Genomic DNA, 27,247 nt, shown 5'->3' on the forward strand with positions numbered 1-27,247 from the left:
AATTACATTGGGACTGAAAAAACTATAGATTTGTTATAGTGAGGCTATAAAAATACAATGTAAAATCTATTTGCCTATAATATATTCAATGAAACCAAGAAGTTAAAAGTATAGCTTAAAGTGGTATAGACAAAAATGCCAAAACAGTTTATAAAATATGCTCAGTGGTGTGTCAAGTTTATAAACATGTTTGCAGAAATTTTCAGTGATTAACAATGGCATATTCACCAATCTCTTCTTGGCTATTTCAAGTGTATATTCCTTGTATGTAGCTATCTAAAAGTGCATAGCACTATTTTAATCTGTCTGAAAATTTTGCATTGAGAGCCCACATCTTCCATTAGACATACCTGAGCAACTCCCTTGAAGTCAATAAGAGTTAAGTGTGAAAGCATTTGAGGGCTGATCAAGCCTAAAGGCTATTCCTTGAAATTCTTAAAGAAATTTAAGGTTAAAGTCATTCAGCTCAATGAGGTTTCAATAGTGTATGGAAACAATAACGTGATGCTAGGCTTATCATCAGAAGCCCTACAGTCAGTATCTCATAATGTTTATACAGATTAAACAGAAATTTGAGTAGTTTATTCTCACCACTCATCATGCAAGTGTTAGCCAGCTGTAAGTTTAAAGCATGGCTTTGTGGGAGTTAGTTGCCTCTTCTAGCAATAACAAGATAAATATGAAAATCCAATCCCATGTGTCCTGAAATACATGCCTTTGTGCACATGGTGACTATTGCAGGAGAGAAGTTACTGTATGTTTTTTGTTTGATATTAAATCACTGTGATTGGGACAAAGGATAGGAATACAGCTATTTTTACTCCTCCTGTTTTCCACAAAAGTGCTTACTGCAGTTGTCCTTCACTTACACCCCCTCATCACACCCACAACACACACTCATTGTATAATGCTTTATTGTTTAATCATTCATTTAACAAAGGTTTTAAGGCATGAAGTTTAATTTATCAATTGTGTAGGATTCTCCTCCTCCTCTTTTCTTCTCCTCTAAAGTTTGGTATTTCTTGTGCAGTGGTGTGAAGGTAAAAACTGAAGTGTTGTTTTATGTATTTCCTTAGGCTCTTCTTTTACATCAAAGAAACATAATCCTTTAAAATGTTCTACAGTGGAATACTGTTATCTCTTTTCCCGTGGAAGCAAGCCAAATTGTGGTGCATAATGATTAATTTCAGTTTCATTGCTCTTAGAAGTATCCAAATAACTGTATTCAAATCAGGATGAAATAAAACATGTGAAGTAGCTAAAAAATAGAAGGATATACAATTTAAATATTATATGAAAAATCTAAATCTTGTATATGTATATGCTCTGAATTTCTTGGGGGTTTTTGCTTGCTAAGTTTTGGCATTTTTTAGGTTACAGGGAAAAGACATAACATGGCAATACATGAGACTGAGGATAAAAACAGCTGGTCTTGAAGTTTCCCATAAGTTTCCAGAAAAAATAAGAAGAGCAGGTTCATTAGAAAAGTGTATCGAACAAAAACTGTTTAAAATTTCCTACAGCATTTCATGAACTTTGCACTGGTGCTCTTGCTTTCAATTTATCATCTAAACATATATTTTTTCTCATAGCCACCTGTTGAGAAAAAAGATCACAGTAGTTCACTTAACAGGTTTGTAAGGGTGTTTTTTCTTTCCACAGACTATCAACACTTCACTGTATTGTTCAGCATTTCAAACATAAATTTTGCCTTCCTCTGCTGTTCTGTTACATTTCTTCTCACACATTCACGCTTGCTCTCTCAGGCTCTCAGTTCTCCAGGATTCAGAAGCATCTTACCTAAGTTTAGACATTTAACTATGCAGACCTTAATTTGCCTGTGGAGATATGGGGTTATGCCAGGCCCTTTCCACTACTTAGGAAGGGTAACTGAAGGCCTCCCAATTTATTTGGCTGAAATAAGGACCTAAAATTAAGTAGTGATCCAGGTTCTGTTTCCTCAATTTTTTTTTTTTTTTTTTGCATTTCTAGTGCCTTTTTAATGTTTTTTTTTTATTATTTTTTAAATTTTTTTTTTTTTACTTTACCTCTGAGTTATGTAGTAAATGTAGTAAATCATAAATAGGGTAGTACTTTTACTAATGCTGGTGAACAACTGGACTCTCTATCACATGTCCAACATATGTTATTTACATATAACGAGTGCTGCAGCATGGTTCATAACCTCATTATTTGGGATTGTGTCCCTCTGGAGCAGACTGGCTGTGTTGAGCTGTGGGTGTCCTTAGAGACCCAGCTGGTACTTCTGTATGAGGCATTAGTACCAGTTCAGAACGTTTTGAAGTGATGTGAATGCTGTGTTGCAAACTATCAAAGCAATGTTTTTATAGCAAGAAACAGAGGATGTGTGTTGTGTTTCAGGTATGGGCATACGAGGTCCTAAAGAACGCCAAGGCTTTCTTAGGCTACCAGCGTTAGCCTGCTGGGACAGTGCTGATAGAGAGCAGCACAGGGTGAAGGGATCTAAAACTGCTATGGTTACATCCATGCTGAATTTTGAGGTCTCTGACATGAACCGACCCATGAGCTGTGCTGGGGTTGTGTCCTGGCAAGAGTGGTTAAGAATGCTGCAGACACTTCTGCAGTCATGATGGCTAGTGCTCCAGCTTGCTCCCTAGTCTCATTTATTTAGCAGTACAGATATACTCTGTGTTTATTTCTTCTTATCTATGTATTCCTATAGCACTACTGAACAGTTGCATCACTGTTCTTAAGGCTGATCCAATCTTTGGCATTTAACTGACTTTTTTCTACATTCTATATGAAGATATATCTATATATATACACACACAAACCCAGATAAAACTGTGTTTTCAGTGCTTTCAGATATCTTTCAGTGAACTGAAAAGAATAGCCTCATACTTAGCATTTAGAACTGTATCAGCATTACTTTGCTGTAGTTACTTTTTTTTTTTTCCTTTCATTTAACATTTCTCCCACCAATTCCAGAAACTTTTGAAGTATTTGGCTAACACTGGAATATCTGTTTATACTGTTTCCTGACTTTGTTCACCAGGTTTTATAAACCATAAAGCAGATACTTTATAAACCATAAAACAAACTACAGTACTGGGTTTATCTTGGCGAAAAGAGCCTTAATGCTCTAGCAATTTTTCCTTTATAAGCAATGTCCCTATTGCACTGTGGGTGCCAAAAGCATCACATGCTTCTTTTTCTTAATCTCTTTAGCAGGCTCTAAATTTTAGTTGTGATTTATAGCTTCTCAGTAACTAGTTTCTAGTTTCATACTCAGCAGTATCACGGTCCTCAAGTTGCTGACCTGCTCAGCAAGCAGTTTAGGGGAAAATTGTGGCACCTGGCTGGTTTCCAAGTGTGCCCGGACCTCCATTATTCTGGAACTCCAGGGTGCAATTATTTCAAACCAAAGCAACTTATCCAAAAAACCTGAAATAATAATTAAAAAGAAAAAGAAAGAAAAGGATGAGCAAGTGAACTTGAAAAAAGAAAATAAAAAAGCTAGTGAACTTTTAAGTAAATTGACCAGTATTTGGGGTACTGTCTAACAGGTCATCATTGTGGTATTTATGCTCTCTATCCTTGTATTGTGTCATCCACGTCAAGCTGACTCAAAGGAAAATGCAACGTGAAGATTCTTTTTTTGAAAAGCTGACTGTGCTATTCAAGGTTATGACTTTTTTTTTTTTTTAGTATTAATATAAATTTAGAAATAAAGGAAACAGGAGCTTACAACTCCATTACAAGGAGAACAAAAACTAAAGAAAAGTGCTTTTTTTTATTACTGCTTTTTGATATCCTTCCCCTGATAAGGGGCTAAAGTTGAAATCTAAAACTGATTGCCCAGATGTGCTGGCTTGAGAGTCCTTTCTCTTGAAAGCAAGGGTATGTGTAAAAGTGCCAGTTCTTTACTGATTATCTACTTTATTACTTAATTTCTGAACATCTCTACCTAGCTACCTTTAGGAAAAACCCTGTGCAAGGTATTAACACTGCACATGATTTCACAAAAGATGTTAGTACTGAGATGTCTGAGACATATGACAGCTTTGTCCAAAGTGTTGAGCAATCTCAGACTCCTTTTTAATGCCATAAAAATGTTAGGTAGATTCTGCATTCAGAGCTGACTTCTTTTGTGGTAGATCTTCACTGCTGCAAAAGATCTGGAATGAGTTTCTTCTGAACTGTAAGTGTCTACCTCCAGTTACTCTCTGTATTGTCAGTGGAGATAAACAGGCACTTTTAAGGAACAATTCATGTAACTTGGTTTAAATATCCCCTTCAGTATGAGATGAATCACATCCAGGAATTTTCTGTTTCTCTGAAATGACTATAAAGGAGTCTAAGTTGTCTTCAGATACAGACACCTTTGTAGCATAGATATGTGAAGTTATTTCACAGAAATCCTGCCCTTTCAGTCTGCTAAAGCCTCAAATTTATCAATGAAAATGATGTTTAATCTGGGCAGGAACATTGGTATGGATTTAGCATTCAGATGGCATTAAAATCTCTGCAGAGTAACTGAAAGTGCCAAAAAATAATCCACAGTTTTAACCTTATTTTAAAGATTTGTGCATGTAGTTTCCTTATTTAATAGTAACCAACCCATAATTAATATTTACTGCCAACAGTTGCAGCAGCCTCAGAGAGGTTTAATACCAAATCTAGAAATCTTAGTCACCTCATATCAGGAAGCATTAAATATTTTTTTCCTTTGGTGGTCTTTCCCCTCCAAAAGGTACAGAGACATACATTGCCTGCTTCTTGTGCTCTAGTTACTCTTTACTGCAATACACCATCTTTCCCACAGGTGAACAAACTGGACCAGTCTTGCCATTAAGGGGAATGCTCAGCTTCTGGTTTCTTCTTGCTAGTCTCTCAATTTTTTTATCTTTTTTTTTTTTTTTTTTTTTTTAACCATGCCCTTTTAATCAACTAGTTTCTCTCCATTACACAAAGGAAAAGTAAATACATTCAAAGACTATTCATGCCAAGCCATGTGCGTAATTTAGGGGTCTTCAGTGAACTTGCATGACAGGAATCAGAGGCCACCAGAGCTGATAGGATTTCTAAGACTCAAAAGCTGATTCGTGAACAACTCTTTTGTATGGAGAAAAAATACTACTTAAGAATCCATTCCTTGCAACTGTATTTGTCTTTAGATCTGTATTTGCTAGCTGACACTATAGTTGAAAGCATTTTTTAATTGGGAGTGTGTGTTTGTTTGTTTGTTTGTTTGTGGGTTTTGTTGTTTATTTTTTTCAGGGGATAAGGAAACATTGCTTACAGTCCTGCAAAATAATAATTGGAAATGTTAGCATATAAACTGCAGTAGATGATCAGCAGGTTCAGGTAAGTAAATTTCTGCTCTGCTAGCCAATAAATGCAAACACTTTAAACTTCTGTTTTATTTTTAAATATCAGTGTGGATTTTGTTAGAGATTCAACCAAAACTGTTTGCCTGCAATGAGTCAAGCTAAATCTTTCATATAAGAGATCAACTATGACTGTAGGGAGCTTACTTGATTACTTTGGAACTAGGAACAATGGAAATAAACATTTTTTCTATGAAATCAGTAAGTTATAATCAAATGGTTAAGGCTGTGATGTGTGGCAAAGTCCTGAATTATGTTTTCCCTAGATTGGGATCACATGTAAGGCAGCAGCAGATTTCTCCATGGCTGTTTGCATTAGATGAATGCTGCTTGAGGGCATGGCAGTGGAATTGGCTTCCATCGCTTACACAGTTATATAATGTACTTGGAATGGAAAAAGGATGCTTCTCCATTAGAGAATCCAAAAAGCTGTGTCCCTTACTGAACCCAGTGTTTAATATGCAGGGGAGAAGCTTGAGAGGTGGAAGGCAGGGAGAGAGTGAGCTGTAACATAGTGCTCTTACATAGCTTCATAGCAGTTTGGGTGTTTGTTGTTTTGTTGGGTTTTTTTTTTTGTTTTCCTATGCTGTGCATGAGCATACTAATTGCTTCTTTTCCTCTTCCTTGTTAGTTCTGTAAGTGCTTTAAACACTGTAGTGTGCATAATGCACTGAAGGTGAAAGTGTGAAGGTCAGCTGGTAGGATGACATCTCTTTAGCGGAAAGGTTTTACCCTCTAGTATTCTTTTACACATGGTCTTTTCAGCTATAACTGTACTGTGTATTTCATTTTTAACTTGAATGGATGGTCTGTTTCCAAGGGACATTGTTTCTTTTTGTTCCTTTGTTGGGCGGTCTTTTTTTCTAACCAGTATGTGTAGGTCATGTGAATTGAGGACAGAAGTTTTCCTTGGAAGCCTTGGCTTGAATTTATTTGAATGAGGGGCCCAGGCACTGTTCTGTAAGAATGCCTTTATGAAAGGCCCTTTGTTGAAATTTTGGAACAGTGGACAATATATTGGTCCAGTCTTGAGATATAAAGTGACTGTGAAAATGATAGTATGGTACTATGTGTTTCCTTTACTCTTTCTCGGATGGGCTCAATTATCAGTCAGGAAAAAAAAAATCTTTTCCAAATGCCAGGTCAACAAAATCAGCCTAGAATAGGACAGCCAAGCTAACGTGTTTTCTGATGATACATACTTTGTGCTTGTAACCTAATTAAAATCTTTGTTGCTCTTTGAATTTGAAAAGAAATCATGCTCATTTTCTTGTATGCGAACAGTAAGAGTGGCAAACTCACTTTCTTACAGAAAAAATGGGTGTGGGAAATAGAAACAGCAGTAATTAATAAGATCCAGGTTTACTCTTGTCATTGGTTTGACCTTCTATCTGCTTAGAGTCGATGTCCCTGGTATGCCTTGTAAAAGAATTTTAATTCACGAGAAACACATAAAACCTGATGATTGTTAGGTATTGAAGAAAATGAAGCATTTGCACTTATTATTCTAATCTGTTAGCTGTCAATGATATACAGGTGTCTTGAATAGATACAGGTATATTTTATAATAGTAGTTATAAAGAATACCTATAAATGGTCTGCCTATAAATCACCTGCTGTACCACGACTGCATCAAAACAGCATGATCTTGAGGATACAAAATCATGAAGGTTTTGAAAGTGAATACAAATAATGTACTTCACAAAGCCAATTTGTACTATGTTTCTTATAATTTGTTTTGTTGATAGGATATTAATATTGGCAAGTCTGAGATACATTGTTTTTCTCTTACTTTAGGTTTTGGTGTCCTAATGCTTTAAGTGCATTTTATATGATTAAATAAAAACATGATATTGATTTAAAGTGTTAGGAATGAAGCATTTTGGTGCAGGTGAATTTAGCATATTACATTTTTCACAGCATGTCAGCATTAATAGGAGCTCTAGTATATAACAACATGAATAGTGACATCTGTGCACTATCCATTAAGAAGATTTAATAAATCAAAAATTCAAGTCAATCAACAACGATATTGCAAATAATTAGAACTTTCAAATACTCAAATTAGGAGAAGGAATATTAATGGTTAAATCAAATTACATTGGCATATACAGTTTATCAATACAAAGCACAACAGAAAAGTCTACAGTCATTTATAAAGATTCAAAATACTGGAATTCTTTTTAACCTCAAAAGAAAGTTTTGGCATACTTAGTATGAAGTAGCTGGACTGCTGAGTAACTATTACAGCTCTATTTGCCCTGAATCTTCAGTTCACAGTTTTGATCTTCAGAGCCAAAATTTCTTCTCAGATGGTGCAGTTTTCCCATATGTAGTAAGCAACAATGCAATTAATGTATAGTATATGTCTGTTGCTAAACAGATAAACAGCTACTAATCAGATATTAGAAACAGGCTGTCACAGAGAACATCCTTTATTTGGTTTCTAGTTTTGCAGTACCTTAGTTATCTATTTTTATTTTCACCTATCCATCCATGTGTTTACCTTTTTTCCCCCTTTGCCTCCAACATTCAGACTTACAATATAGCTTGTTTTAGCAATAGCTGGCCTATATAGCAAAATATCATGAACAGGTGTGTAATCATAAATATTTACACTTTCCTTTATGCAGAAATACTCGTGTGTTAAAATTACACAAAGGCTATTTACTGATTTTATATTAGCATAATAATAATAAAGAAATTATTCATAAAACATATGCACTGTAGTTTTATACCAATATATATTCTTCTCTACATCCATCTGGCATTAATTAGTAATAAGTAAGTTACTGTAATTTTAGCACAAAAGAAATAAATGTGACAGCTATGGACTGCATAATATTACTATATCTACTTACCTTTCACCACAGATTTCACACACAGGGCTATACTAGAGGTAAGAAGCTTTATCTTTACTGATATTCAGTTTTGTTAACATAGAGCTAATATTTGTTTTGATTGAGCTATACAGTTATATACATAAATTCTTAGACATACATATGTATGAATTGGCCAAAGATCATTCTTAGTAGCTATATATGTATGTATATATGGATATAGGTATAGATATGGATATAGATACACACACATACACCTACACACACATATGCATAAAGCAATGTATATATACCCTAACTCTAAGAATAATCCTCATATAATCCTAGAAACAGATTTTTTTTGTTCCAAAAAGCCTCTATTGTTAAAAAAACCCAACATACCAACAGTAAGTAAAAAGGATATGTTAAACAATCAAAGGAGTGAAAATTGGGATAGAGGGAGATGAAATGAGTTGCCAGTGATTACAGAGGAAGTCTTTGGAAAACAGGAAACTGGACTCAGATCTCTGCAGTTTCAGTAAGGACCTTAACCACACACTTTCTATATTCATTTCCTTCCCACATAAAAAGAGTTCACCAAAATTAATTAAGTTCAGTATGTTGTAAATGGGAAATAAATAGACGGAGTTTCCACTTAATTGAATTAGATTAAATCATGAGATGTGAGCTGTTTTTCTGGAAGCTTATTCATTTACTCTTTAGCAGAAAAAAAAAAAATTCAGCCAAAAAAGTGTATTCGAATTTGTAAATGTGCCTTGTGCTGGAATAGAAAACGTGTCAGTTATTAACATACACCCTGGCACTGACGGGAGGTACAGGTTGCCCACTGAGATCACAATGAGTTAGGAGATGATTTGCTTTTAAACAGAGATGCAGATCCAAGACAATGACCATACATTCAAGAGGAAAGTGATTATTTGTCTAACTCAGGCCTTTATTTAGCCAGCCAGTGACAGCTGGCACCGGCTGCAGTGGGATGGCCGGACTGGATCATCCAGCAGCTCTGCCTCAGGTCACAGGGGAACATGAACCCACCTGAACCATCAGAGAACAAAAAGCTATGCCAAGTGGAAGCAGAGAAGGATCTTGAAATGAAGTATCTTCGTCCACCTTTTCTGTAGTGATAGGTTGGATTTGCATGTCAGAAAATACAAACAAAATTGCATGTTCACTTTCCAATATGACTCTGCTTTTCTGTTGGGCTCTTAATCATTTAATTAATGTTGAAGGTATTGCAAATAAAATATACAGTACTTTGTGAGAGACCAACTGATGGCAAATTATTATTCTAAAGGACATTTATTCTTTCCCCAATAGCTTTAACTTCTCAGCATGTGCAACTGTTTCTCATCTGGCAGAACAGTAAATCACAACAGAATATACAAAAACCATTTCCTTCTTTCATTTGCAGATTTGTCTTTACTATTCTGTTATCAGTTGTTCTGTTTCTGAGTGGGTATTGAGTGGGTAGTGTCAGGGTGACAAGGATCTGTAAAATTTTAGGATGCAGTACAGTGGTTTTTGTACAAGATGGGTAGAACTTTTGGCTAACAAGGAACTTAGTTGACCAGTTGGCAAGTGGCTAGTCAATTGATTATATTCATATAGAAACAGAATGAGGAACCTGTGTGGTTCATAGAAATGAAATGTGCAAAGTGTTTTGTTCACACTTTAGTGTGGATATGCTTGACATCATTTATGAAATGTTAATAATAAATATACATCTACACAAATGGATTATTGCATCACAGAACCTCAAAAGACAATACATATGTGAATTTTCACGTGTAATGAGTAAAATAAATAAACGTACAAAATGCAAAAAATAAAAGTTGTTTCACTCAAATATTAAGAAATATTAGGCTTAAGTTTTTCCAAGCAATCTGGAATTGATCCTTCTGTGTGGCTGAGGTACCTTCTCAAGGCAAGATTTTGGTACCTGTGGAGCAAAAAATAATTCAAGTGCTGTGTTTTGGGGGAAAACATACATGGCATCCAAAACAAAAAGACTGTCACATTTGTTTCTGCACAATGTTGGTTTTTTTTTTCTAATTTTTTGTTGTAACTTGTTTTTCATATTAATGAAAGAATCAAGGTCTCATCTGGTGTCAAATGTCTTTAAATCCTCCTAGACATTTATTTGTATCTAGAATGTAATTTACATAGATGAAGTCAATCGTTGCTTAGGCAGGAAAGCCTTCTGTATAACTCAAGATTGATATAAAAATGATCTTTACATTCCTCCAGTCTTTAGTTGTTTGCATTCCATGCTGCTTCTTGACATGTATCTTCTCTTGCTTCAGTGCTGTAGTTTTAGCATGGTTTTGGTGAGTCAGTTAAATTATAATTTTTCCAATTTATTTCAACCAGTCTATTTTTAAAATCTTTCAAGTCCTGTTTGAGTTCTAACCTTATTTTGGAAATATATTATAATTTTCTTTCAACATTGTTGCTTCAAAAACATTTTTTTAGGATTGAGTTTTTCGTAGAACCACCTATTTTTTTTTGTTTGTTTGTTTGTTTCAGGTGGTTTGGGGTTTTATTTTTTTGTTTGTTTGTTTTTAAAAAAAATACAATATGACTTTAAAATAAATACGATTAACACAATATAATGTGTTTCATGATAGTTTGCAAATGGGTTATTTAAAGTTTATTTACAAAGAATTCTTTTCATCCATATCATGTATTCAGTGCATTAATAGATTTGTTCATTTTTACCACTATAAAAAATTACAAATGTGCTATTATTTTGTCACTGCAAATGTTTCTATTCTATCCTCTAAACTGAATGTGCTTTGTCTAGTGTCTAGGTTCAGTGCTGAAAGAACTTATCATTTTTTGTTAGTGTTAGTTTTATTAACATTGTAATTAACTTTTTTCATCAACATTATTATGAATTAATGAATTCTTACTACTTTCTCTAAAACAAAACAAAACAATAAAAATATAAAACGATCAATTCACATGTTTAAAAGATCAGGCAAGTGGAAAAAGTCTGTTCTATGAAGACATATAGATTTCATTATTTAAATACTTAATAAATATTTATTTATGGTTATTTAATAATAAATATTTTTTAAAAATGTAATAAGTAATACATTACTATTATTTTTTAATTCTAGATACTCGCTTAGTCGTCATCACCACATTATCTAATCACCTAATTTATCTCGAATTTATTTCCCACATGTGGTTTCACCAGGGTAAAGCAAATTAAGCTTATTTATTTAATGTTATCATTTACAGTTTTAATTCCTTCCTACTGAGCCTGTATTATACATATATCGTGATAGTGAATTACTGATTTTCTGGGCTGCTGTTTTACCTGCTTCTTTACCTGCTTCTGAGCACAAGAATAGAATTGTATAATATTTCAAATCTAAAAAAAAGCTTCATTTTTATTATTATTATTTTTCACTCTCTTTGTCTGAATCTACTGATAAGATTACCCAAAAGAAGGCATTTTCCTGTCATTCCCATTCCTAGTTGTCCATATGTCACAGTGGCATTCTCTTTAGGGCATCTGTAAGCAAGTATTTTATATGAATTCTCCATATTTTTATTTTAGCAGAAACTGTCCAAGCGACTACCACAGGCTATGCTTACAGAAATAGTTTTAGTACTCATACATAATCCTGGTCAGTGAGCTCCTTGCAAAAAATGGAAATCCCAGGAACCTAATGGAAATAGAGGCACCAGAGCATACTTTGGTGGTTGTATGTCCTCACATGCACAACCAGTGTTCTTTGCTTCCCTGGATACCCCAAGTCAAAATAATCCAATATAGTAAGGAAGAGGATGAAGAGATAGGGGTGCTACGAAAGAAAGTAAAATACTGTGATTAAAAGAGGATCTGTTTAATATAAATATGACTTGTATCTAGAAAGCTTAAGAGGCTCTCTGTTCCTAGCTAATATAAGAAATATGTTTTCTGAATGTTCAGAGTATCTGTGTGCTCTCACAAACAATTATGCAAATACCATGGGACTTGAAGCAAGAATATTTGTATGCATACTGGTATCTTGTTGGCAAGACTGGACTCTTAAAATGCATTTCTACACAGTAGATGATGAATTATTCTGCAGATTAGTTCTGTTGTTTATAGGTTGCTGTAGGCCACTCATGAAGTCATGAGCATGGTCATTCAAATACAGAACACTTATAAATTCTGGCATCGAAGAATGCACATAAACTTCTTGCCATGCAACACTAACTTGAAACACTCAAGCTGAATATTAATGTCTGCGCCAGGTGTTGTGAAATAAGTTGTTTTTTCTTATGAAAGCAATGAAACACATGACTGTAATTGACAATTCCTGTTGACACTGATGTGCTTGAAACATTTACTTTGTTCACATAACAAAAGAGAGATGACAGCATTTTCTGAATCCAGGAAAATTATTAAAATAAACCATAGTGGTTAGTTTAAAGAAATCACACATGTGGTCAAAATTGTAGGCTCATATTGTGGAAGATGATGAAGTTTTAAACTGATCTCCTTCCTTTGGTGCACTTAGATCTTAAAAATCCTTGAAGAGTTGTTTGTTTGTTTTTTTATTTTTATTTTTAAATGCTATAAATACATGCTCTTCAGTGCTAAAACACTAAGTGCTATGTTTAGCCCAGAGTGATTCTTTATGAGTAATGATGACCTGACAAGAATTGAAATGCTAGGAAACCCTTGATTAAAATGTTGTGAAGATCATGGCTGTTATACAGGGCTTTTAAGTAGGAGTCCCTCTGCATCTGACTGTGATGCTGTTAAAAGCAGTGAGATGCTGGGTTGTCTTGTGCCTGGGCAGGAGAGGGGTCTGTGAATTTAAAAAGGACATGCTTCATGAAAGTGCAGCAAGTCAAGATACAATTTGTAGCATGTTTATCAAAGCCTCTATTAGTAGACTTGGATTTAGGCTTGATCTATAAATTAATTGTGAATGAAATTTTATTATAACGTGGATAAAATGTTTTGTTCTCTGATGTGGAGTGCAGTTGCAATTTCAAATCTGGCTTTAACAAACTTTTTCAGCTCATTATTTCTAGCCACCTTTTGAGTAGTCACATATTTTCTACAGAGCAAGGAATACTTGCATAGTAAGTATAGAGATGGAGGCAAACAACAGGCCATCCAGAAAGCACCTGTGCTGCTCTGCCAACAGGGTCTCAATAATGATATTTGAATTCAGTGATTGAAGCAGTGAGATCTCCTAGCCAGGAACTCATATGCACTTAGTGACTCCCTTTTAAATATCCATTTGTAATAAATTATTTCATGACATTCCTTTAATTATTTACGATAACAAATGGTCATTCAACATTCTGACTTATGACTTGATCCACTTAGATAAGCACAGGTATGCACTGCATGGCTTAGCCTGGTTTAAAATGCCATACAAATTGCAAGCAGAGGCCAAAACTGATTAGCTGGATTAAAATCTAAGCCATACCTTTAGACTGCAGCATTGAAAGTATACCTGTATTATATATATATATATTTATATGTATATAAAAACGTTGTTATAATGTGTTCAGGGTAAGTTTGTTTTAAATAAATATATAAATACTGTTTATATTCTTTTAAGGTTTTTGTTTGTTTGTTTACTCGTTGTCTTCAAACATGCTTACTTGATTAAAATTCTGTACTGTAATTAAAACATAAAATAATACATTCATGATAAACTCAATACTGCTAGCATAAACAGTGAGGTTGCATTTCAGATATTTATCTCCCTCTTGGGAATTAAGCTATGGAGAGCTACCAGGACAATCTTCTGCAGTAGTTAATAAACCCTCCAGTAAATTATGGTCTATCTTGAAGAAATTGTGCATTCAGAATGGAAATGGACCTGCTGGCAAAATTGGAGTGTATCCTGGGATAAGCACCTTTGAGGTGAAGAAATCCTATTTTTTTGTTATGTAGAAAACTAGCTAGCATCATTAGAGCCTTCAAATATGACACTGACAATTGAGATGAGCATCTGGTAGCATTTGATAATGGTCTACCGCTGGAAATAAGGTAATATATTTCTCCATAATGGTTCACTGCCAACAGTGCTCATTTATGAGTGAAACAAGATGACCATTTATTTTCCCAGTTGGGCAATGTTGCAGATTTGTGTTCTGTTCCTTTTGGTGAAGATCTTAAATGGCTATTAAAGATATATCATTGCAAACTAAGTGCATTGCTTTCAAATACTCTGTGTGACAATTCCTTGTTGTAATTATGTTTTAATGTCAAACACTTTGCAGATATATTCACATAGGAATATATCTGAAGGTGCAGAATCCAGCTCTTTCCTCCTTATTACAAATACATGCCTTCTGCATTCAAAGGGTAAAAGCATAAATTTGCTGTTGTATGCTGCAGGAAAGCTGTGAATTGTGTTGTTTTAACAATGCAAAAGTCAGCTTAAAGCTGATTCATATGCAATTAAAACAGCGCCATTGTTTCTGCCACCTCTGAAGTAGAAAATGCTCTAGGGCCTGGATTCACCACCAAACTTATCTAAGGGTATGTTGCTGAACTATGCACATTTAGAAACTACTCTTAATTATGAATCAAATGTTACATTTTGTTTCATTTTCAGCAGTGGTGGTGTGTTTATGAGTGTAGCAGAAATTCACAGCTGTTTGGGTGAACATCTAATGTTGGTTTAGGTCAGGATCTCGTGCCTCTAGACTTCTTGTGTAACTAAGGGAGAAACCAGGTATGCTTCTACACTGCAGCAGTAGCTGGGTTAGCTCTCAGCCTCCTTGCATTGTCATAAGATTATGACAGCTTTGTTAAAAGCTTTCTCCTCTTGTCTCATTTCTCATCTGTCGAGAGGAGAAGCTAGGTAATTCCAGTTCTCTGTAAGAACATCTGTGTTGAAGTGCCAGTTAGGACCAAGACAGTGTGTCAAGAAAGACTAGCAAGTAGCAACCTTTTGTCATTGCAGTAGTCTGAGTTTGATGATTTAGAAGATCACTTCTACTGTGCTTTTCCTAGCTAAGATACTGTGCAGAAGTCTGGGGACTTTATATGATCACTGAGACTGTAACATACTTTGCTGAACAAAGTAATAGCGTATGCTACTCGTGCTTTTTCAGTTAAAAGGATCTTTTTCTTTTTTCGAGCATGTGTGTGTGTGTATGTGGGGAAGGTGAAGGACAGTAAGCTTGTTCATGATAAATGAGTTGCTGCAGCAAAAAGCATTGTATTGCTTACTATGTCTACTTGTCGTTAAGGAGAAATACAGTTGTAACAGCATTTCAGTTTCTGCATTACATGCATTTAAGTGCCTGTCCACTAAGGACGCCTGCTTCCGCTGATTCAAGGCAGGAAAGTTGGCATATTATTCCCCAGTGCTCTAAACTCGATGTTGGCTTCTATTAAATGCTGCCAGACAGGCAGAACAATATTTGAAACAAGACTGTTTGAACTAAAATGTAATTGGACTCATTTAAAGTCTTATTACAATGAAATCTGACTTCTTCCTTGTAATTTGACTTGTAGAAACCTCTCAAAAAATGTTACCTTTTGCCACAGGCTGTAAATTTAAATTCTGCACTAGGTAAGCATAATGAGAAAAGAAAGTTCTGCTATGGCTGGAGATCGTATCAGCTCTGGCTTGATTAATTATTTCCACATGATCAATCAGCACCTTATTTAGATAACTGGAGGCACTCACTAGTTAATTTGTGAGAGTAGAACAATGAGGGCAAGCATTTATATGGTCAGTCAATACTCCAATTAGTGTTAGAAAGTCAAATACAGGTTTGAAAATAGTTAGTAGAAGGGACTGAAATAACACAGCAGCTTCTCTGTTCTTAGATACATTCCTTTCTATGATTACACTGCAGTGACTCCACTCACCCTCCCCAAAAGTATTTGCCTAATCTTTCCAGTTATCTACTTCACTAAAAAAAAAAAGAAAAAGAGTTTCTGTATACTTTTAAAACTAGTTAAAATAAATACCAATGCTGCATTCACACAACAACCCTCAAATTTGCACGTGTGTATCTACTCACTCAGTTTCTACCTTAACAGGACTTACTTTCGCCTGTAAGATAGACACCAGTTGTAGGAGGTAAAATCTAGAAGTAAAAATGGTGCACTTTAAAACCTCAAAATATTGCAAGGCATGAGTTATAGAAAGGATCAGTTACTGCTCCATGTACTGCTTGGTGCAGGGATTAATTTGCCTGAAATATGTGATGGCCAAATCAGTAGACTAACTTCTGCATTCAGAATAAACTCCCTGGCCGCAAAGTCAGATATAGGGAGATAATCTGGCAGAAGTTTAGGAGAAACATTGGCCAAAATTACATTGCTGTCATTCCCCATAGCATCTAAGCACTGGCAAATGTCTGTACATGAGAAAAAGAGAAATAATCATTTTATATAACATCATATTTCTCCACCTTCTGCTTGAGAAAGGAAAGAAGCCAAATTCACAGTCTGACATTTCAGCTAAACCATTTTTATCAACATCAGACTGATTCTGACAGAATCTTCTATTGGGGAAAAGAAGTTTAGAAAATTAAAAAACTTTTTTAAAGAATTTTTTTGAAGTTTTGAAATATGTAAACATGTCTAATAACTTATGATGGCTGTTATTACTGTTTATATTTCTATATAATCTAATATCATTTGAACCAATTCATTATGGTATGAAATCATCTGTGATGCAACATTACTATATTTTTATTAGATATTAAGTAAGGAAAGGCTTGGAAGGAGAACTTTGGTTTTGAGACAGATGGAAGAAAAAGGCAATCTTTTTGCAGACCCATTTCTTAAGTGACAACAATATCATTACTATTCTTAGATTTTCACATAATATAATAGTAACATATTATATTTCTTTTATATTTGATATACCTTTTTTATCTTCAAAATCATAATGTCTCCATAACATCAAGCAGAGGCTAATTTAGATGAGATACCATCACAGAAATCACCATCGCAGTTGCAATTCATAAGTACTTTGGCATAAATATAAGTACAAGCATCACACAGGGAAGAAAAAAAAAGAAAACAAAGAAAGATTGGGTTGCCGCAAAAGCCCTCAATTCATCAATGCAAAATGAAGCTGAGGAGCCTCATTGTTAGACCACTGAATTGGCTTCCACAGCAATGAATTTTGCTATGGTGTGTGTTCCTGGTATTGCCAACCTTTGAGAGACAACAATCATTCACTGTAACATAATAAAATTATTTATCTTAAAGTGTACATGTAAACATGTAAACCAAAAATATTTACATACTTCAGTACTGTGAAAACTGAGTTAGTTTATTACTTGTTCAGTACTGATGTCCAGTAGAAGTTTTCTGAATTTCTTGGCAGACTTTTGAATCATTTGCTAAATAAAATTTTCAGCAAGCTGCACATTGATAATCTAAGACATGACCTAGTTTACAAATCCTTAGCCTTGTGTGACATTATTGGGCAAAAGTTAGGTAGGTAGTAGGTGGGAATTACTAAGAGGTTTTTATCAGAGCTGTGATTATTCTAGATTGTAAATGCAACAAATGTTGCAGGGAAGATCTATTCAGCTCACATGGGTTAAACCAAATCAGGATCAAAGTGGTTTATTGATTTTTTAATTATATGTAATTAATGGGCTAATTGATGAATGATACATTTGGGATCAATATCAGCAATACATCAGGTGAAGCATAATACCGGACACCTACAAAATTTCAGTGTACTCCTTTACATTTCTAACCACCCTCCGATAATCTCAGGAAGCTCTAACTGCACCCACACACCCACACAGTTGTGCGCATACCCCATCTTGTCCATAAGTGCAGGTTCCTCTCTTGATACACACCTCCCAGTGGGATTGCAGGTGTGCTGGCTTTATGTGTGACCTGTACCCATGCTGCTCCCTACAACCTTCTGCTGGTGCAAAAAGCCCATAGGGCTCACACAGGTACTCCAAGGTGCGGGTCCCAGCATGTGGCACCTTGCAGTGTCATCCCTCTAGCTGGAGTGCAGCTGCCTATGTTGCATGGCGAGGAGACTCCTCTAGGCCCAGGAAGAGGTGGAGATGGTGGTGGGGTGACTTCTGGCAGTGTCATGTTGGAGTTGGATTGCTGCTCTGTTACCACTTTTCCATTCCAAGGTGTCCCCCTATCACAAAACGTCATGCTGCTTTATTCTTTTGGTCAAACAGATTCCTTTTCTCGAAAGTCCCTCTGATTACTGTTTAATCTGACTGATGGTAATTTCACCCAAAGCTTGTCATCTATGATTTCCTCTTTAGGGATTTGGGGCAACATTATCTCAGAATGGATAGTTTAGGATATTCCATTGGCACACTGTTAAAACTCACTTTCCTATCCATTGTTATCATCCATTGTTAACCTGGGCATGTTAACAAGAAGATTCCTCCACAACAACTAATATAACAGGGGTTAAGGAGAAGAGCTTCCAAGAAAAGCCAAGGAACCTCAGGAAATCTGTTAATACATGGATTTGGACACATACCCTAATATTGAGTACCTTTGGTCTATTAGCATGGCTATACCTTGCTTGAGAATGAAGTAGATAAAGTAGAATTTGGTTAAGCTTCCTCTGACAAACCAAGAATTTATTTACAGGATAAAAAATTATTGAAGTGGTATGGAGGGCCAGAATAAGAAAAAGTGGTTGTATATTTCACTGTGTCTCATCTGTACCCTCTCCAGACTGATTCTCTTCCAATAGCTCCTGCAGAAACTGTTGAAGTACTAATGTATGCACTTTACACATGGCTGTAGGCCAAGCCGTAAGATTTTGTTATAATTCTCCTTTCCTACACCTCTTACCATATTGAATTTGTCCTTGGAATGGACGGCATCATTAGGAGTGAAGATTTAATTATAGCCACTTAGAGACAACTTAAGAACTGTGGTTTAATTTACTGCAATTTTAAAGTGGAAGCTAGATGGTAGTTTGGAATTTCAGCAGTTTTAAAACACTGACACGTAAGACGCTTAGTCAAAGGTTTGTGTAGCACAAATTCATTCTCAAGGAGAAGTGAAAGGAGTAAGGACTCTCAGACTGATTTTTTTTTTTTTTTTTTTAAAGCACCAGTGGATATACCTAAGAATAATCTGACCAAATCCTTTCAGTATACTGGATTTTTATAACTGATGTATTGGTGCCTTGTTTAACCAGTCATTTTAACTGGGATTAATCTTGCTCAGCTTTAGACATCTACAGTATACACATCTGCATCAGAGATGGTTGCCTTTTATATTTGAGACAGATGTCCATGTTAGGGCATAATTAATTTTACCTATTCTAGATGGCTTCTTTAGGTAGAAATGAATCATATGCTAGATAAACCTATTTTTCATTCATTATAAAGATACCTAGTATGATTAGGTCAGATGTAGATATTTAGTTTTTTTATAATGAATTCCATTCCAGTTGTCTTATAAACCATAAAGCGTTTACTTCTATTTGAAATGCATGTCTATGTTTTTTTTGATAGATTTATTTTTTATATCTAACAGTATCTAATTGAATCTTATTACTTTAGTGTCTATAATTCTGGGCTCTCTTTTCCAGTCTCTATACATGTGAATTTGAAAATATCCGTCATCTGTCATACTGCTGAAAATGCTGTAAACTCTGTAAACCTATGCCAGTTATATACCCAGATTGAAGTGGATTATTTCAGAGTGGTTATTGTTAAAGTTTTTTGTTGTTTTGGTCATTGCTGTTTTTTTCTGTGTAAGGAGATCCTACTAGGCAGTCAGACATCTCCAGGGATTTTTCATTACTTTTTCATGGAATCATAGAATCATAGAATCGTTAAGGTTGGAAAAGACCCTTAAGATCATTGAGTCCAACCGTTAACCTATCACTGCCAAGTTTTCAGTAGCTTGAATGAATTACATGTTCTCCATTTACCTTTATATAGCAGGGCAACGCAACAGGGAAACATAACCTAACACAATTTACTTGTACCTTAATACAGAGTAAGATTTCCAGACTGGTATTGGGTGAGTATATGTTTCTCCATTTGAAATCAGTGAATAATTTTATCCTTAGCAGTTTTAGGAGCACTATCACTATAAACAGATAATTTCCAACTCTAAAATATTCAGCATAGAGAAATAAAAAAAATAAAATAAAAACCCTGTAATGTGGAAATGAAGAGTTGATTTTGACGTGGCATATACCATGCCTTCTTTAGGTAAGATCTGGCTGGTAAATGTGCTTCATTTTGTCATATTTCACATTATTTTCTCATTAAGTCATTTATTTCTACATAGAAGAAATACATTTCTATTTAGAAGAAATACATTTCTAAAGCTGACCTTGCATTAGGTTGTTGGTTTCTCTAAGTGAATGGTATTGGCAGTTTTGTCACCGGTACAAATTTTGTTTCCTGTTTCCCCTAGTAGCAGGCTAGCACAGAAATGGCCTTCCTAGCCTTCATCAAGGCTAAAAGCTTCTATGTGAATATGTCAGAGAGGAAAGCAGGTAGGATCAGATCCTGAGGACCATGAAGGAAATGTTATAATGTGGATTATGGAGTTTTTTCAGCTTGTTTATTTGTTTCAGTGTGTTATATATGACAGGACACTGCACTATCTCGTGTTACAAGGCTAGACTCAGTCTAGAAATGAATAAGATGGGGGAATATGGGCCATTTTTCATGCTTCACTTCAGAGCAATGGTGAGCCTAGCACAGATCTGAAGGATAGGAAAGCACATTTCATGGTTTTACATAGCATTTTACCTTCTCTACAGTTCCCTGCAACTGGCATACCGATGTCTTGAACAATGCTATTTACTGGAGCTGTGGAAGGGCTAACGTCACAAGTTCAGAGAAAAGAGTTCTGTGCTATAAACATGTGCTAACTCTGGAGCAGGGGAGATAGGCACTAATGGGGAACAAAATTTCCTTATTCTTCTTTAGTCCTCTGCTGCTGCATTGGTCAGCGGGTGGTGAGGAAATGCATTGTGCATCACTTATTTTGTATATTCTTTTGTCTTCTTCTTCTTCTTCTTCTTCTTCTTCTTCTTCTTCTTCTTCTTCTTCTTTTTCTTCTTCTTCTTCTTTTTCTTCTTCTTCTTCTTTTCTCTTCCTCTACTGTCCTATTAAACTGTCTTTATCTCAACCCATGGGTTTTACTTTTTTTTTTCCTCAATTCCCTCCCCCATCCTACTGGCAGGGGGTAGGGTGAGGGAGCAGCTGTGTGATGCTCAGCTGCTGACTGGGGATAAACTACAACAATTCTCACTGCTCTCACTTATTTTTAGCTTTGACTTAGTATTAACTGGTGCATATTATCAGTTTTAATGCATTTCAGTATATCTTCGCTTTCTGAACTTCAGTTCATAACTCTTTATGCATATAATTGAAATTAATTTAAATCTCAGCCTTAGCAGAAGTTATATTTAATGGGCTTCTACAATCTTCCTGAGTCTGTTTACACAAGAAAAATATTTTTTCCTTTTGATGGAGGAATGGACTAAGTAAATCAACAAGTTTTAAGGAAATTTAAAAAGCTGGGATTTCAAGATAAAACATTAGACTATTTCTTAACAAGATTTCTGAAGCATGCGAACACACAATCCAGTATTTTTGAACTACATTATATTCCTCAGACAATTAAACCATTTTATTTTTTTGCCAAACTTTGCCATTCCTGCAGAGCCCACAAATCTTTGTTTCTTTTTCCTTTTTTCTTCTTTTTCTTTTTCTTTTTCTTTTTCTTTTTCTTTTTCTTTTTCTTTTTCTTTTTCTTTTTCTTTTTCTTTTTCTTTTTCTTTTTCTTTTTCTTTTTCTTTTTCTTTTTCTTTTTCTTTTTCTTTTTCTTTTCCTTTTCCTTTTCCTTTTCCTTTTCCTTTTTCTTTTCCTTTTTCTTTTCCTTTTTCTTTTCCTTTTCCTTTTTCTTTTCCTTTTTCTTTTCCTTTTTCTTTTCCTTTTTCTTTTCCTTTTTCTTTTCCTTTTTCTTTTCCTTTTTCTTTTCCTTTTTCTTTTCCTTTTTCTTTTTCTTTTTCTTTTTCTTTTTCTTTTTCTTTTTCTTTTTCTTTTTCTTTTTCTTTTTCTTTTTCTTCTTCTTTTTCTTTTTCTTTTTCTTTTTCTTTTTCTTTTTCTTTTTCTTTTTCTTTTTCTTTTTCTTTTCCTTTTCCTTTTCCTTTTCCTTTTCCTTTTTCTTTTCCTTTTTCTTTTCCTTTTTCTTTTCCTTTTTTTTTTTTCCTTTTTCTTTTTCTTTTCCTTTTTCTTTTCCTTTTTCTTTTCCTTTTCTTTTCTTTTTCTTTTTCTTTTTCTTTTTCTTTTTCTTTTTCTTTTTCTTTTTCTTTTTCTTTTTCTTTTTCTTTTTCTTTTTCTTTTTCTTTTTCTTTTTCTTTTTCTTTTTCTTTTTCTTTTTCGTTTTAGTTTTAGTTTTAGTTTTAGTTTTAGTTTTTCTTTTTATTTTTATTTTCTTTTTCATTTTTTTCCTTTTTTTCCTTTTTTTTTTTTCCTTTTTTTTCCAGAAAAAAACTTGAATCAGGATGTAATAATTTTATTTCCTGAAAGTAAGACTTGAAGTCAGTTAATTGAACATGATTGTGTCTTTACAATTCTTTTTCATTTTTCTTCTGCTTTGCCCTGGGGTGTTTTTAGATAAAATTTGTGTTTATAACCAAATTAATTGTCATTGATTCTTTGTTTTCAGGTAATTCTCAGTGATTCCAGAAACCTGAGCACATACATGATCAAATTTCTCTAATTTAGAAGCTGTGTCATAAAAAGTTTTAGTACATGCTAAAATACTTGAAAGTAGTATTTAGCTGCTGACAAGGTCTTTTTGTCACTTATAAAGAACTTAAAAATCATAACTGAGCAGCCAGCCTCTCTTTGCAAGAGTAACTTTTAATAGCTAGGAAATTTGCAAACTTTTTTTTAAGCGTAAGTTACAAAGAAAACTGGTATCCTACCTCAGCATCCCTGTGTATTCACATCTGACAAAGTGAAATGTCTCTTGTTCTTAAACTAATTTGGTAGATGAGAATAAGTTGTTTGCTATTTTCATTACATAACCCTAAAGATGGCATTATGACTTGCACATAGTCATGATCACTGAGTGAAGTATATTTATGCATTGTCAACCACCCTTAGTTTTCAATATGGGATTATTTTTTCATGACTAGGATCTCAAGACATAATCATATGGAGCCTGGACAGCTACTGTCCAGCTGCAAGTAGTGTGAGACCACGTATGCAGTTCACATGATATGCAGTTTCTCTGCATGAGTACTAGTGAGACTAGATTTACTAAGTAAACGGTGTACAGTTATCTCTGCATATTTGGCAGCGAGTATGTATGGATGGAAGGAGAAATTTTTTTGACGTGAAGACAATCAAGTCCAGGAATAGGCTGCCTGGGCGGTCTCTGCAGTCCCCATCCCTAGATGTTCTCTTGACTGGGTAAACCCTGAGCAATCTTGACTAATCTTATAACTGATGCTGGTTTGAGTACAAGGGTGGACTAGATACTTCCTGAGATCCCTTCCAACTTGAACTCTTTGACTCCTCAATTCTTTCACGCAGCAGATGTGCTGTGCCCAGCACCTGCTTTCTACCATGACTTAAATGTCCAGAGCAGGTCTGGTTAGTAACAGGCAAAACAGATTTTATCTGCTGGTATTACAATTTCTGATCAAAAAGAGATACTTGCCAGCTCAAGTACTTTGTCACTGGCGGAACATCCAGGAGTGTCTCTGTAGCTCTGGAAGTCATTGTGTTCATCCTCATGACCTCATTTCACTGCTTTCCAGCTAGCAGCTGCAGAATTGAGGGGGAAGCCTCAGGTAATACAATGACTTTGATTGAACATGTGCTGTCCCATTTGTTTTCTGTAAGTTAAAAGAGGTCAAAACAGAATTTTTGCATGTCCTATAGCACAGCTACAAGAGGACAACTTGGCCAAGGACTGGTTACTTTTCTTTACCCTGTAAACAGAAAGAAAGGTTTCTTTCACATTTTTTATGCAAAATAAACAAGATATTTTATTTTTCAAAGGTAGGAATTAAATATTTATAAGGAAGCAGGTTTAGATTGTGTTTGTTTTGTTTTGTTCTCTTTTGGGGGAAGTAAAGAAGAGGAATGAGAGTTTCCAGATTTTGACCCATTTGTCTGGAGTTAAGAAGGCAAACCAATTCTTTTTTTATTAAATCTTCTGGTTATAATGCTTTCCTACAAATAATCAAGTTGCTTTTTTTTTTTTTTTAGCTTGTGGTTTTATTATTTATATAGGACCTCCTGATAGTATTTTACAATGTTGAGTATGTTACTTTTATCGGATTCTTGTTCTTGATTTTTCATCAACTTGGAAGTTTCCTTATAAATAAAAAAAGTGTTCACAGTTGGATCGTGCTCTAGTAATACTTTTTATTTGGTGCATTAATTCCCTCATAAATAGAAGTCTAAGAGTTTTTTTTTAATCATTCAATAAAATTTGTACTTAATATGTTTTACTTCTGACATGCTTGACAAGCCTATAGACTAGCCTGTAAACACAGACATGTTGGTATATTTGCTGTGTTTGGTAATACTGCTGCCAGTGTGTCACTTTATACCTGAAAGTCATTGCCTCTGAAGTTAGATTTTTTGTTTGTTTGTTTCTAAAAACGTGCAAATTAGAGTAACTTGAATTCAGAAATTGTTGACGTAAATACATATTTTCTAAATTAGTTTATTTTAATGATGTAATCAATATAATAAATAATAAATTAGTTCATAGAATTCTTTGGGTTGGAAGGGACCTTAAAGATCATCTAAAATAATATTTTAAATACAATATCTTTTCCTCTGTATAATTTCATAAACCTGGAAAGGTCTATTTTGTGCATTTTGTATTAGTAGAGGCTTCAGGTGCCTTTTCCTCATTGTATTCTGTAGAGAGCTATTGCTTCAAAAGAAGTGAAATCTCTTCAATGCTTCCCTAAGAGATCTGTCTTTTATATTAAGGCCTTATACTCTCATTCATAAACATGTCATTGAAATACCTTCCACATAACTTGACTATCAATAGCAAATCTCTGGTGACAACATAGGCGATATTTATACTAAATAAAACAGCTCCAGGGAATGTTTCCAGCCACTAGAACTGAATTGTCTACATTGTTAAATTGTTAGATTTGTCCCTCTCATGGTTTTGGCCTAGGCCATACAAGACACTTCCAAGCAGCTCCTGGGCACGGTCCAGTAGTCAGAGCAGACCAGAGACCATCCCCAGTAGGCAGTTCAGATGTGCCTTGTCCTGACCTGACTGTTCTAGAGATCAAAAGAGTTAATAGCAGCAGCACAAGCTTTCCCACGCTGGTGATCTCAGCACCAGAAACACTCCCAGGATATTTAAGTCATAGTCGTAGAGGCTTGTTCTGCTGTCTTCTGTGTCAACAATGTCCAGGTGAAGATCTTCTATTCCTTTATTTTTGTTTGTTTGTAATATCATTTGTTCATTCTTTTGGAGGTCTTTTAGGATTTTGGTCATTTATTTTCACCCTTTTGAGCTACTTGCACATAGCAGGGTCAGATAGATGGATCTATTGATATGTTATTGACAAAGTATTCTATAGGAAGGTCTTTACCAAAACTGGATATTTTGCACAGCATATGCTAGTTTTCTGCTTTTCCTCAATCTCTTCTGGACCAAGTCTTTTCTAAATATAAACCAGTCAACTTTTCCTCACCATTGTATGTTCCATCTTGAGCTTTGTGGACCATTTTGTTCTAGGAATATTACTGTCTAGGTATTTCACATGAAACGGATTTGAACCAGTCATCACTATGTAAATATATGTTGTTAATCGAGTAATAGGAGACTGGCACATAAGTGAAATATTGATGTATAATGGTTGTATAACCATGTGGTAAACTTTGTAAGTAAGTAAAGCGCATGCACACCAGGAGTTTATGTTTCCTTTTAATACCACACTATGAAGTGGGTAAATGCCAGAGAACATGGTTCATTCTTAATGTGCAAGTTCTGTTTTCTTTTGCTCTTTTATAGATTTGAGTATATTTAGATTAATTGCAGCAGGACATGGATACTTAAGTTGTAGCAAAGTTATTATGTAAAGGAAAAACAGAGGTTGCACACTGATCATATCTTAAAGCTGGATATATTGTTTCTTGGTGCCAGAAATAAGAGAGGAAAAGAGTGTGGTATACTTATATCTGAACTCTATGAGCTAACAACTGTTATATGAATCAGAAATGGATTATTTCTTTACTGAAGGATCTGAAATGCCTTTATAAAATATTATTATATTACCAAAGTGTTGAACGACAACAATTCCAATATTTCATGTTTAAATCCATTTTCATTTAAACACACAGTTTTGTGCTCTACTTTCTCCTTGGGGCTTTTCAGCAAAGTTATTTCCATAATCATTCCTATAAAGAGGAGTTAAAAATGTAGCCCAGAAACACATTTTGAATGAGTATTTCTATTTCTGTGTAATTCAGCTTTCTTGGGAAGTATATTTTTAATATCTAACCACTTTCGCTTATAGAGAGAAAGAATGTAACATCATTTACAGTTTTGTTCCCAGGAAGGTCCATTTTCAGTCTCCCTCCAGCAGCAATTACTCATAGAACTATTAATATTGCTTTGAAACAACTTCTGAAGCACTTGCAAATGTCTGGAGAAAGAGGGATTTTCATGATTTACCTCTTCTAAAAAACTGTGAGATCCTGTTGCTACCAATTACTCTATCTTTTGCTCTAAGTTTGCCGTGAATTAGTCCTACATAAAGCTCAAGGAATATAATACTGGATTAATGCAGACTATTTTCCAGATTTTTTTCCCTAGGTTTTGAGAGAAATAAGTGATTCTTTGCAAAGAATTATTAATAGATTCCTAATAATCTCCTAATTCCATGCATTGGCTTTAGGACAACACTATGTACAGTTTTCATACACTGGTTTCTAAATCTTGTTCTGAAATGTGATTTATTTGAGGTTTTCTCTCTCATCTCATTACACCTTACCAGTAGAAAATAACTACTATTTCTCAGACCTCTAAGGGGTCTACTGTTTTTTCACTAAATGATTGCC

At 34.7% G+C, this 27,247-nt stretch overlaps 1 protein-coding gene across 4 annotated transcripts in view; it reads left to right on the forward strand.

Moving 5' to 3' along the window:
- Positions 1-27,247, forward strand: part of PCDH9 (protocadherin 9) — a 697,627-nt gene that overhangs the window by 615,193 nt on the left and 55,187 nt on the right. For 2 of the 4 annotated variants that reach the window (XM_087757445.1, XM_087757447.1), the window contains exon 4: positions 5,263-5,349. The exons of the other annotated variants lie outside the window; for them this stretch is intronic. In XM_087757445.1, coding sequence (XP_087613571.1) covers positions 5,263-5,315 — 53 coding nt within the window. In that variant the 3' untranslated portion in view covers positions 5,316-5,349. The remainder of the gene's footprint in view (positions 1-5,262; positions 5,350-27,247) is intronic. 4 annotated transcript variants of the gene reach the window in all.

The sequence above is a fragment of the Nipponia nippon genome, unplaced genomic scaffold (assembly GCF_047370975.1).
Source record: "Nipponia nippon isolate SJK-2023a ecotype South Korea unplaced genomic scaffold, ASM4737097v1 scaffold_2, whole genome shotgun sequence".
Classification (NCBI taxonomy): domain Eukaryota; kingdom Metazoa; phylum Chordata; class Aves; order Pelecaniformes; family Threskiornithidae; genus Nipponia; species Nipponia nippon.